Source organism: Capra hircus, chromosome 11, assembly GCF_001704415.2.
Source record: "Capra hircus breed San Clemente chromosome 11, ASM170441v1, whole genome shotgun sequence".
NCBI classification, from domain to species: Eukaryota; Metazoa; Chordata; class Mammalia; order Artiodactyla; family Bovidae; genus Capra; species Capra hircus.
The window spans coordinates 43,517,836-43,532,054 of NC_030818.1; the positions used below are offsets into that span (position 1 = coordinate 43,517,836).

The 14,219-nt window shown below is 38.4% G+C and overlaps 1 protein-coding gene across 4 annotated transcripts in view; it reads left to right on the forward strand.

Annotated features, from left to right (window-relative positions):
- Positions 974–14,219, forward strand: part of GCFC2 (GC-rich sequence DNA-binding factor 2) — a 75,977-nt gene continuing 62,731 nt past the window's right edge. For 2 of the 4 annotated variants that reach the window (XM_018055288.1, XM_018055292.1), the window contains exons 1-2: positions 976–1,362; positions 5,025–5,150. In XM_018055288.1, the coding sequence (XP_017910777.1) occupies positions 1,092–1,362; positions 5,025–5,150 (397 nt within the window). In that variant the 5' untranslated portion in view covers positions 976–1,091. Of the gene's footprint in view, positions 1,363–5,024; positions 5,151–14,219 lie in introns of all 4 variants that reach the window. The other 2 variants (XM_018055289.1, XM_018055291.1) reach the window with 2 other exon arrangements.

Sequence of the window (14,219 nt, forward strand, 5' to 3'; positions counted from 1 at the left end):
CCAGCATCAGGGTCTTTTCAGATGAGTCAGTTCTTCGCATCAGGTGGCCAAAGTATTGGAGTTTCAGCTTCAGCATTAGTCCTTTCAATGAATATTCAGGATTGATTTCCTTTAGGATGAACTGGTTGGATCTCCTTGCAGTCCAAGGGGCTCTCAAGAGTCTTCAACACCACAGTTCAAAAGCATCAATTCTTCGGCTCTCAGCTTTCTTTATAGTCCAACTCTCACATCCATACATGACGACGGGAAAAACCACAGCTTTGACTAGACGGACCTTTGTTGGTAATGTCTCTGCTTTTTAATATGCTGTATAGGTTGATCATAGCTTTTTTCCAAGGAGCAAGCATCTTTTAATTTCATGGCTGCACTTACCATCTGCAGTGATTTTGGACGCCCCCAAAATAAAGTCTGCCACTGTTTCCCCATCTATTTCCCATGAAGTGATGGGACCACATGCCATGATCTTAGTTTTCTGAATGTTGAGTACTCACTGAAGAGCAGCTAAAGCCGGATCACAGGTATTATTTTCTTCTCAATTGCTCTGGGGAGCTGGAATCACTGACTACTGTGACATCCTTGTTTATTGATACAAGAAATGCTTCATTTCTCCTTTAATTCTTGTTTGGAGAGAGAACTTCACTCTCCCTAGAAAGTAGAAGAGCAGCAGATACCACAACAAAAATAAAAACATGTACAAATCCAAAAAAAAAGAAAGTAGAAGAGCAGATCCAGTCCCAGTCCAGGATGTGGGCATAATGCCTGATTCCTCGAAAGCGTTTGTACAAGTGAGCCTGTGAGCGCTGCTCTCCACTGCAGTCTGCGAGAATTTCTCAGCGACCATCTGCTCAAGCTCACCTTGCAAAGCAAAGAGAACGCTCTACACCCCCAGACCTCATCCCTGGAACCCCAACTCTCGAGCAGATTGAGAGAAGCAAAGCGCGCGTGCGAAGGGCGAAGCTGACATCGAAGCTGGGCGGGTCCCATGCAAGCAAGCAGTGGAAAGGCAGGAGCGTCTGCCTGGGTAGTTGCCCTAGAGGGGCGGGGTTAGCCGGCGGGAAGAGGAAGCTGCGCGGGGCGCTGGGGCCTCGGCCATGGCTCACAGGCCGAAAAGAACGTTCCGGCCGCGCCGAGCAGATTCCAGTGACAGCGACGGCGCCCAGGAGACACTGGCTGAACCCGGGGCGACGGGGGAGCAGGCGGCCCGGGACCCTGCGGTGGAAGGGCCGCCGTGTGGAAGAGGCCACGCAGAGGTGTCTGAACTGCGCCGCCGGGGCCGGGGCCGCCGCCGCGGCCGGGCCTGGGCTAGTTCCCGGCACGTCGCGAGAGCGGCTCCGCGCTTGGACGGGTCCTCGGACGTCCCAGGTGACGCTGGGCAGCAGAGTGGGCGGCCGGAGCGGGGAGTGGGGCGGGTGAGGTGGAAGTCCGCGGGACTGTCTAAAGGTTTCCGTAACGCGGTGCCTACTACAGCGGCGTTGAATCGCGGAGATGCGTGTCTGTGAACGCTGGCCTGCTGCCTGCATGTCCATGTTGGGCCGCTTGAGGGCGTAGAAAGAACTCTGCGCGGTTTGGGCTTGTGTTTGCATCGTCAACTGAACCCTCACCAGTGACCGCTTTAGTGTTAATCTTGATGCTTTACGGAGAACCTAAATTGTCACTCAAAAGTTTAAAAATTCCTAATACTCTTCGGTAGGCGGAAGTGCTTTCTGTCCCCAATTCTTTTTCTCGAAAACACTTAACCAAACCGGTACGCTGGGAAAACTTAGGTGACAGACTTTGGGACTTTTTTAAAAAAATCGGTTATTTAAAGAAAAGATAAGCATAGCGCTGTGTCACTAACAGTAGATTGGGCTTCCCTTGTGGCTCAGCTGGTAAAGAATCCGTGCGCAATGCGGGAGACCTGAGTTAGATCCCTGGGTTGGAAAGAAGGGAAAGGCTACTCACTCCAGTATTCTGACCTGGAGAATTCCATGGACTGTATAGTCATGGGGTCGCAAAGAGTGGGACACGACTGTGCGACTTTCACTGATTGGTGACGCTGTAGACTACCAATAAAGTGTTAAATGCAATACAGCAATTTTGAAGTACCTTTGCCTTCTTGAAAATAGGATTCAGGCAGCATAAAGTTGTTTACATGAGATGTGTTCTAGTTTGAATTGAGTTTGATAATATAGTTAGAAATAAAGCTATATAGTTAGAGAAAGAAAGAAAAACACAGAAACAGACTTGGAAGGAACTTGTTTAAGTGGGGTCTTGAAGTATAAATACATTAACTTCTGACTTAGAGACACATAAAAATATTTGAGATTATATTTCAGTCTAAAAGGAGCTTCTAAAAATATTCCATCGTGAACTTGGTTGTAAAGTCTCTAGAAGCAATCAGCTTCTCCAGGTAAATGGCACTTTTTACCTACTTTGTCTTCAATCCATGGCACTCCAGAATACATAACACCCAGATTTGATGAACTGAGGTTAATCCCTGCCCTATTAATATGAGTAGAATATCCAGTTTGTCCCTGTGGATAATGTCACCAGTAGAATGATAATTCAACATTTCTGATTTGTCACAGGATGAAATACCATGTAGAAAACAAACCTATGTTGCAAATATGTTACATTTTTTTTCAAGATGGTATAATTTCAATAAAGTATCTATAAAAATATATATATAGGTTTTGGTTATATAGTCATGAGGTAGGAATATTTTCACCCCAGTATTTTTAGTCCAAGTGATTTGTTGATTTCTTAGTCATTGTTCATAATCATCTGTTTGTCTGAAGTGTTCATGATTTTTTTTTAATATTTTTGTGCTTTATGTAAGTCATCTGATTAAACTTTGGTTCTCAAACGTTTTGTTCTTATCCCTTTGGTCTTAAAGTTTACCCTTTATACTCTTTAAGAATAATTAAAGATCCCAAAGAACCTTTGTTTCTGTGGATTGTATCTATGATGTTTATTGTTGTTCAGATGCTAGGTCATGTCTGACTCTTGTGATCCCAAGGACTATAGCCTTTCAGGCTTCTCTGTCCATGGGATTCTCCAGGCAAGAATACTGGAGTGCCATTTCCTTCTCCAGGGCATCTTCCCGACCCAGTGATCAAGCCTGAGTTTCCTGCTTTGGCTGAGGATTCTTTACCACTGAGCCACCAGAGAGGAAGCCCCTATAAGGTTTACCATATTAGAAATGAAGATGCATTTTTATTCTTTTTTAGAGTTAACTCATTACATGTAAGGGTAAGAAACATTTTAATGAAAAACAACTGTTTTCCAAAAAATAGTAAGAATGACATTGTTTTCAGTTTGCAAATGTCTTTAATGTCTGGCTTATCAGAAGACAGCTGAATTCTGAAAGCTGTCTCTGCATTCAGTCTGTTGAAATATATTGTTTTGTTTGAAGGTGTGAAGAAAACCACAGATAGGTGATTAAGAGTATTTAATAGCCTTTTTAGTTCTTTGAGAGTATTCTACTTTAGTATTACAAAGAAGCTCAAAAAGTAATAGGTTTTCAAAGGTTAGTTTGCAACGGATGTCAAATGAAAAAAACACACAATGTGAGAGTTGTGAGTTAAGTTTTGTTTGGGGCAAAATGAGAACTGTAGCCCAAGAGACAGCATTTCATATAGCTCTAAGAAACTGCTCCAGAGATGTAGGGAAGAGGTCAGTATTATATATGATTTTAGTGAAGAGGAGTTGGGCAGTCAGAAACACACTTTATTAGAAGCTTGCTGCTAGTCATGAGGAGCAAATGTCACCATTAATGATTTTAGTGCTTTTCTAGATGTGAGGGGATGCAAGAACTGGGCTCATAAAACCTCCATAAAATACCTGTCTGAAGGCCTGTTCTGCCAATTTTTCCAAAGCACAGAGTGCCTCATTCCTGATCTCTACCCTGAACTCCTTTCAGGATGTGTTGAAGATCAGTGACTATAGCAGTTTGTGATTTAATCCTTGTATAGACAGAAGGCAAGTGCCAATTTCTGCATGATACGTGGAAGCTGTTATGCTCAATTAGATTAAAATCCATCCGTGTGTTTTGCGCTCTGAGTCAATCTTTCACCCATGCATGATTGGTAGCATCTTTGTTCCCTAAGCAGGGTTCAAACCTGCACTCCCTTCATTGGAAGGCTCAGTCTTAGCCACTGGGCTGCCAGGGAAATCCTTAAAGAGCATTTTTAAGATAGAGTAGTTATTTATGCAATCTTAAATCTTAAGGTTATTCACAAATATTACAAAATAATTGTGAACCAACAAGTCCTTTTTTGTCAATAATACCATGAGTTCCTTTACGTTTTGCTCATTCAGTCCTGATAACACTTCTATGGGGTGTTCTCTTTTAATACTATCTTTGTTTATTGATTAATTGGCTGTGTCCTTTCCAGAATCACACAGTGGAAATAGATCCATGATTTAGTTTGAGACTGCAGCGCCCATTATAATACTTCTTACCACCAGCCTGAATCCAAGAGTTGGATTTCTCCATTTAGTAACTTTGTGATACTGGACATGTTATTTAGCCATTCCAGTCCCTAGTGTCCTCATCAGTAATAGCATTTACTTTATTGAATTGTGAGAACTAAATGAAATATATTTTGTAAAACAGACTTCAGTATGCCTAGCACATAGCAAGTATACATTAAGTGTTCTTTTCTTTATCTGCTTATTTACTACCACTATTCGTCTTTTCTCTTTTAAATATTCCTTCATTTTTTGGTCATTTACTTTTTTCTCTCTTTGTTTTTTCCCTTCCCTCTTTTTGTTGCATTCTTTAATAGTATGTATTTCATGTTATATCACTAGTTAAGTATTTCACTAGTTAAGTAGATAATGCAAATAGGATAGATTGTTGCATATTTATTAGACTGTTCATTTCAGAAAGGAAGTTAAAGAAAGGTCTGCATGTCTACTTTAAATATGTGGAATAAAATTAAAACACCCTATTTTACATATACTATGTGTTGTGTAGAATTTCATTTATTGATTCCAATATCCTGAATCTTTCTTGTTATATTCAAAAAATGTCCTGTTAGAATCCAGAATGGTTGATCTTTCAGCCGAAGAAGAGGATGGAGCACACCATTCTTCAGAAAGTAAAGATGATCAGAGTTCATCTCCCAACAGCTCTAGGACTCTGGAGGACGAGTTTTCATCAGTAGGTCAGTAATATTTGTAATTTTGGTTAAGAATTTTATTTCTAATATTAGTATTTTTCTATACCAGTGATTCTTGTTTTTGATAAAACTCTAGTGAAGTATGGGACAAGTAAGTTATTTCTAATTATTGTCAAGGGACCAAAATTGACTGTCACTTCCATTACATAACATGCCCAAGGTCAGATGGGCTTATAATAGGCAGCACTAGGATTCCAACCTGGGGAATCTGCTGCAGAGCCTATGTCCTTTTTGTTTTGTTTTGTTTCGGATTTATTTACTTATTTTATTTTATAATAGCAGTTGTCTTATTATGTCCCACAATTTTGTGGGTCAAGAATTTGGGCAGAGCTTAACAGAGATTAAACTGTGTTCCATGTGGCATTAGCTGAGCAGTTTGACTGGGGCTAGAGAAGGGGTCTTGCCTTATACATCTCAGGTTCAGCATAATGTTTACCTGAGCATAGTTAATGATCTATAAATGCTGAAAAAATTAATGATAGAGAGCTGAGTTCCACTCCTCGCTCTGCTTTGAAATAGCTGAGTTAGTCTAAAAGGATATTGAACTACTCTGGGCCCTGGCTGCCTCAGAGCCTGAATTCTTAACCATTGTGCTCTACTGAGTGGTTCATGCCATCTTTCAGTGTCTGAAAGATGGTAAGAATTTGTCTATGAGGATGTTTCAGATACAGGATGCACATATAAAAACCTAGGGAAGATAACCAGAGTAATGTGCAGAGAGCTAAAAAGTAGTTGTTGGGCTGAAAATTCTTGGTTAAGTTTTAAGAAAGAAGAAGAAAAAGAAAGTAAGATACAGATTGAAGTCAGATAATCCAGGGTTTTGAGGAAACTACTGAAAACTTTATGCAAATAGATGACATGACCATTTTTGTGTCTTAGATAATTCCATTCAAGGGTTGGCAAATTACCACCTGTCTGCCAAATCTGGCCCACTATCTGCTTTTGTGAACAAAGTTTTATTAAAGCCATGCTCATGGCTTTTATGGATGCTTTTGCACTACAATGGCAGAGCTGAGAAGTCATAACAGACTTTATGGCCCAAAAAGCCAGAAATATTTCCTTGGCCTACTCTAATTCAAGGTTCTTAACTTCTCTTGTGCTGTGGACTCTCTTCATCTCATAAAGCCTACGACCCCTTCTGAGCAAAACAAAATGTATAGCTTTATAAAGAAAACAAGTTAATTTGAAGTATAATTGTTAATATATATTTTTAAAGGTTTATAATATAGTAGCAAATGCTTTATTAACATATGAAATAACAAGAACCAGAAGTTCTTGTAATTTTTTTTCTTAAACAAGTTCATTAAGCTACAGAAGTACTTAGTGATGAAGCCAGTATTAAGAATTGAAGTCTAGTAAACAAGTAAAGTTTTGTTCAGATTCTAGATACAGTGCTGTCCAGTAAAACTTTCTATGAAGGTCCTATATCTTCACCATCCAGTACATTATCCACTAGCTACACATGGCTGTAAAATTCTTGGAATGTGGCTAGTGTGACTAAGGAACTGGGTTTTTAGTTTGCTTAAATAGTCACACGTGGCTGGTGGTTACTGTATTTAACATGCTGCTATGGCATGATTAGACAGGGTAAGGTAGTACTTGTAAAGTGTTGGTAGTACTGGGAACCTAAGGAGAGAAGGCAGAGTTTGGAAATGTATTGGATAATTTTTGATTATCGTAGTCCCTAAGGTGTTATTGCAAGATGAAAACTTGCCTTGTAAGGAACATTTTATTTTTTCTTTTATTCTGGAGCGGAAAGAAGAAATGAGATAAGTTTAAGGAAGTATATAGAAGATACAGTGCGTTTATTTTTGTTGTTGTTGTTGTTCAGATGATACATCTATTAGAATGATCCAGTACTGGAATGTCTGCCTTGAGATATTCATTGTTGCAGAGACTGCTTACCAATGGGCCATAGTATTAACCTCTGTTTTTTTAAATAGAAGTATAGTTGACTTACAGTATTAGTTTCAGGTGTACAGCAAACTGATTGAGTTATCTATATATTTTTCAGATTATTTTTGCATTTAGGTTATTTTAAGATATTGCATATAGTTCCCTGTGCTGTACAGTAAGTCTTTATTGCTTATCTATTTTATATATAGTAGTTTGTTCAATCTCATACTCCTAATTTATTTCTCCCTGACACCCTTTCCCCTCTGGTAAACATACGTTTTTTTCCTACGTCTGTGAGTCTTTTTTTTGTTCTGTTCTTGCCTCCTTTGTCAAGATTAATTGATAGTAGGTGTGTGGTTTTATTTCTGGGTTCTACTGTAGCTCTGTAGTATTATCTAAAGTCTGGGAGAGTTGTGTTTCCAGCTTTCTTCTTTATCCTCAGGATTGCTTTGGCAGTTCTTTTGTGGTTCCTTATAAATTTTAGGATTATTTGTTCTACTTCTATGAAAAACGTCATTGGTAATTTGATAGAGATTGCATCAAATTTGAAGATTGTCCTGGATAATATCACCATTTTAATAACATTAATTCTTCCAATTCAAGAGCATGTGACATCTTTCCCTTTCTTTGAATCATCTTCAATTTCCTTTATCAATATTTTATTGTTCTTGGCATTTAGGTAGGGGGGCTTTGGTCTTTTACCTCCTTAGTTAGGTTTTTTCCCTAGGATTTTTTTTATATGATTTTAAATGGGTTTGTTTACTTTTTCCCTCTGATATTTCATTGTTAGAGTAAAGAAATACAACAGATTTATGTATATTAATCTTGTAGCCTGGCTATCTTACTGAATTTATTTATTCTGATGGTTTTTATGTTGAATGTGTGGGGTTTTCCATATAGAGTATCATGTCACCTATGCAAAATGATAACTTCATTGCTTCAGTTCCAATTTGGATATGTTTCATTTCTTTTTCTTGTCTGATTACTGTGACTAGGACTGCCAAAACTATGTTGAATAGAAATGGTGGGCTATTTGTCTCTCTGCGTAACTTACTTCACTTAGTATGATAATCTCCAGGTCCATCCATACTGCTTGCTGTAAATGGTATTATTTCTTGGTTTTAATAAGTCTCACAAATATCATATGATATTGCTTATATGCAGAACTAAAAAGTGATTCAAATGAGCTACTTACAAAACAGAAACAGACTCTCAAACTCAGAGAATGAACTTATGGATATCAGGGGAGAAGGGTAAGGGGGGGTAGGCATAGATTGAAAGTTTGGGACTGATGTGTATACACTGCTATATTTAAAACAGATAATCAATGAGGACCTACTGAATAGGACAGGGAACTCTGCTCAATACTCTGTAATAACCAAATGGGAAAAGAATTTGAAAAAGAATAGCTACATGTATATGTATAGCTGAATCACTTCACTGTATATCTGACACTAACAACATTGTTAATGAACTGTACTCCTATGTGAAAGTGTTAATAGCTCTGTCATATCCGACTCTTTGTGACTCCATATACTGTAGCCCACCAGGCTCATCTGTCCATGGGATTCTCTAGGCAAGAATACTGGAGTGCATTGCCATTCCCTTCTCCAGGGCATCTTCCTGACCTAGGGATGGAACCCAGGTCTCCCACCTTGCAGGCAGATTCTACACCATCTGAGCCACCTGGGAAGCCCATACTCCTATATAAAATAATAAATACATAAGAAGCACAATTCTTAGGTTTCATTCCTTGAAGAAAAACCAAGTACACATAGCACTGCTGTGTAGAATTATTCAGTTCAGTTCAGTTCAGTCACTCATTCGTGTCTGACTCTTTGCGACCCCATGAATCGCAGCATGCCAGGCCTCCCTGTCCATCACCAGCTCCCGGAGTTCACTCAGACTCGTGTCCATCGAGTCAATGATGCCATCCAACCATCTCATCCTCTGTCGTCCCCTTCTCCTCCTGCGCCCAATCGCTCCCAGCATGAAAGTCTTTTCCAATGAGTCAACTCTTTGCATGAGGTGGCCAAAGTACTGTAGTTTCAGCTTTAGCATCATTCCTTCCAAAGAAATCCCAGGGCTGATCTCCTTCAGAATGGACCGGTTAGGTCTCCTTACAGTCCAGGGGACTCTCAAGGGTCTTCTCCAATACCACAGTTCAAAACCATCAATTTTCGGCGCTCAGCCTTCTTCACAGTCCAACTCTCACATCCATACATGACTACTGGAAAAAACATAGCTGTGACTAGATGGACCTTTGTTGGCAAAGTAATGTCTCTGCTTTTTAATATGTTGTCTAGGTTGGTCATAGCTTTTCTTCCAAGGAGCAAGCGTCTTTTAATTTCATGGCTGCAGTCACCATCTGCAATGATTTTGGAGCCCAGAAAAATAAAGTCTGACGCTATTTCCACTGTTTCCCCGTCTATTTGCCATGAAGTGATGGGACCAGATGCCATGATCTTCGTTTTCTGAATGTTGAGCTTTAAGCCAACTTTTTCACTCTCCTCTTTTACTTTCATGAAGAGGCTTTTTAGTTCCTCTTCACTTTCTGCCATAAGGGTGATGTCATCTGCATATCTGAGGTTATTGATATTTCTTCCGGCAATCTTGATTCCAGCTTGTGTTTCTTCCAGTCCAGCGTTTCTCATGATGTACTCTGCATATAAGTTAAATAAGCAGGGTGACAATATACAGCCTTGACGTTACTCCTTTTCCTGTTTGGAACCAGTCTGTTGTTCCATGTCCAGTTCTAACTGTTTCCTGACCTGCATACAGATTTCTCAAGAGGCAAGTCATTATTACATTTCTTTAAATATAAACAGGATTAAATCTTATGATTATTTTATGAGATGTTTTTCTCCTTTGGGGCTTCCCAGGTGGCGCTAGTGGTAAAGAATCCGCCTACCAGTGCTGGAGATGTAAGAGACACAGGTTCGCTTCCTGGGTTGGGGAGATCCCCTGACGAAGGAAATGGCACTCCACTCTAGTTTTCTTGCTGGGAGACTCTCATGGACAGAAGAGCCTGCCAAGTTATAGTCCATAGGTCACAAGAAGTCAGACATGACAAAGCATTTGAGCAAGAACTATAGAACATATATTCGTAGTCACCACCTTCAGCGGTGGTTTTGCATTGCTTACTAGAGGCAAGATGATAGAATGTAAAAGCTTGGTCTTTGGAGACAGGCAAGTACACAGAGCACTGTTGTGTAGAATTATTACATTTCTTTAAATATTAGCAGGATTATGAGATGGTAATATGTTTTTCTCCTTTGACCCAAGTTCTTCACAATATATTAGAATAAATTCTGGATGTGTACTGACTAAGAAAAAAAAAAGATGGTAAGAATGGACATCCTTTTCTTATTCAGAACTTAGTGAAAAGACATTCTTTTCATCATTGAGTATATTGTAGACTATGGGTTTGTCATAAATAATTTTATTATATTGTGATACATTCCCTCCATATACACTTTGGTGAGAGTTTTTTATCATGAAAGGATACTGAAGTTTTTCAAATGCTTTTTTTGCATCTTTTGAGATAATCATGTGATTTTTTACTTTCCTTTTGTCAATGTTGTGTATGACACTAATTTATTGCACATATTGAACTATCCTTGTCACTCTAGGATGAATCCAGCCTGATCATGGTGCATAATCTTTTTTATGTATTGTTGGGTTTGATTTGCTAATATTTTGCTGAGGACTTTTGTATCTATATTTATCCAAGATGTTGCACTATAATTTTCTTTTTTTTTTTTTTTTTTGGTTGTGTCTTTGTCTGGTTTTGGTATCAGGGTGATGGTGGCCTTCATAGAATGAATTTGGGAGTGTTCTCTTCTCTTCAGTCTTTAGGAAGAGTTTGAGAAGGATAAGTTTAAGTTCCTCATTGTATGTTTGGTAGAATTTCCTAATAAAGCTGTCAGGTCCTGGGTTTTCGTTTATATGGAGTTTTTTTTTTAATTACTGATTCTGTTTCACTTCTAGTGATTGGTCTGTTCAAAACATCTGTATCTTTTTTATTCAGTTTTGGCAGGCTGTAATGTTTTAGAAATTTGTTCATTCCTTCTTGGTTGTCGAATTTGTTGGCATATAATTGTTCCTAGTATTCTGTTATGATTTTTTTGTATTTCTGTGGTATCAGTGTTATTTCTCCACTTTCATTTCTTATGTTGTTGATTTGGTTCCTCTCTCTTCTTGGTGAACCTGGCTAGAGGTTTGTCAATTTTGTTTATCTTTTCAAAAAGGCACCTCTTGGTTTTTATTGATCTTTTTATTGTTCTTTTGATCTCTGTTTTATCTATATCCTCTCTAATCTTTCTTATTTCCTTTTTTCTGCTGACTTTGTAGTTTAGTCTCTTAAGTCATGTCTGACTCTTTGTGACTGTGGACTGTAGCCCACCAGGCTCCTGTGTGTCCATGGGATTCTCCAGGCAAGAACACTGGAGTAGGTTGCCATTTCCTTCTCCATCTGCTGACTTTGGGTTTTGTTTTTTCTTTTTCTAATTATTTCAGGTGTTAGGTTAGATTGTTTATTTGAGATTTTTCTTGTTTCTTGAGGGAAGATGACATCACTATGAAGTCCGCCCTCCCCACCACCCAGAACTACTTTTGCTGTATCCCATAAATTTCCTATGGTTGTGTTTTCATTGTCATTTGTTTTGAGGTATTTTTGACTTTTAGTTCATTGTTGGCCCATTGGATTTTTAGTAGCATGTGGTTGAGTCTCCTTGTGTTTGATCTTTTCCCATTTTTTCTTTCTGTGGTTGATTTCTACTTTTTTTCCCTAGAGATTTTTTTTTGATGTGAATTCTTTTCTTTTAGTTCATCTGTCACCTTACTGGATTGTCCATTGATGTCAGTGGAGTATAAAAGTCTCTTACTGTTATGTATTCCTGTCAGTTTGTGACTTTACATCTGTTACTAGGTTGGCAGAAAAGTAACTGTGGTTTTTACATTGTTGAACTTGGCCATTTGATATTGGAATACATTCTGAAATAAATGTGGTTATGTTACACATCATTTTATTGCACATTTCTTGCTTTGTGTTCTTTTGCTAATGATTTACTGCTTGCTGTTTATTTTATATTTATTTTAGACTATAGAAATGATGCTTATAGACAAAAAACAAATTTGAGTGATTTTTTTAAAAAATTTTTACTTTATTTTACTTTACAATACTGTATTGGTTTTGGCATACATTGACATGAATCCACCATGGGTGTATACAAGCTCCCAATCCTGAATCCCCCTCCCACCTCCCACCCCATATCATCTCTCTGGATCATCCCCATGCACCAGCCCCAAGCATCCTGTATCCTGTATCGAACACAGACTGGCACTTCGTTTCTTACATGATAGTATACATGTTTCAATGCCATTCTCCCAAATCATCCCACCCTCTCCCTCTCCCTTTAAACAAGTTCAAAATGGATCATAAAGCAACTTGCAAAATCAGTAGTGCATTTGGCTGAAGAACTGCTAACAAACATACAATGCAGTGGTGATTCAAGAAGTTTTGCAAGGGAGACAAGAGCCTTTAAGATGAGGAGTGTAGTGCCCAGCCATTAGAAGTTGACAATGACCAATTGAGAGCAGTCATCGAAGCTGATCCTTTTAACAGCTACACAGGAAGTTGCAGAACTCAGTGTCGACCATTCTATAGTCATTTGGCATTTGAAGCAAATTGAAAAGGTAAAAAAGCTCAATAAGTGGGTGCCTCATGAGCTGACTAAAAATCAAAGAAGTCTTTGTTTTGAAGTGTCATTTTCTCTTATTCTGCATAACAACAGCAAACCATTTCTCAGACTGATGTGCAACATAAAGTGGATTTCATAAAAAAACTGGCAGTGGCCAGCTCAGTAGCTGGACTGAGAAGAAGCTCCAAAGCACTTCCCAGAGTCAAACTTGCATCAAAAAAAGGTCATGGTCGCTGTTTGGTGGTCTCCTCTCTGTTTGACCACTCTGGCTTTCTGAGTCCCAGCGAAACCATTACATCTGAGAAGTATGCTCAGCAAATTGTAAGCTGAACTAAAAAGCTGCAGTGCCTGCAACTGACATTGATCAACAGAGTGGGCCCAGTTCTTCTCCATGAAAACACTTGACTACAACGCGTAACTGACACTTCAAAAGTTGAACGAATTGGGCTACGAAATTTTGCCTCATCTGCCATATTCATCCGACCTCTCATCAACTGACCACTTCTTCAAGCATCTCAACAACTTTTTGCAGGAAAAATGCTTCCACAACCAGCAGGAGGCAGAAAACGCTTTCCAAGAGCTTATTGAATCCCAAAGCATGGATTTCTATGCTACAGGAATAAATAAACTTATTGGCAAAAATGTGTTGACTGAGACAGGTTCCTATTTTGTTTAATAAAGATATGTTTGAGCCCAGTTACAATGATTTAAAATTCATGATCCCAAACTGCTCAGTTAACTTTTGTACCAGCCTAATAGTATTTGCTTTATATATTTAGTGATCCTAGATTGGGTATATATATATGTGAATGAGTGTAAATCCTCTTCTAGTATTGACTTCTTTATTATTATACAGTGCCCTTTGTATGAGTATTGCTGCTACCACTTTCTCATCATTTCTATTTGCATACCTTTTTCCATCTCCTCATTTTCTATCTGTGTGAGTTTTTCATGCTGAAGTGAGTCTCTGATAGATAGTGTATCGTAGGTTCTTGATTTTTTTATGCAGCCTGCCACTCTTTATTTGGAGCATTCAGTCCATTGACTTTGAAAGTAAAATTACCGATAGCATGTTTTTGTCGCCATCTTAAACCTTGTTTTCCAATTGTTTTTGTACTTGTTTTCTGATTCTTCTTTTTGTTTTTCTTTTTGCAGTGTGATGGTTTTCTTTAGTATTTTGCTTGAGTTCCTTCCTTTTTTGGTTTTCATGAATCTATTCTATGTTTTTAACTTGTGATTACTGTGGAGTTCAAATATTGACATGTTGACCCATAGCTATATCAACTTGCTTTAAAGTGATAGGCATACAAGTCAAATATGTTGTAAAAAATTTACATTTTTATAGTTCCTTCCCCCACATTTAAAATTTTGATCTCATATTTTATATCTTCATGCTTATTCTTTTGCTGTTCATTATAGTTATAATTGCTTTTACAAGAATTTTTTTTTTAATCTA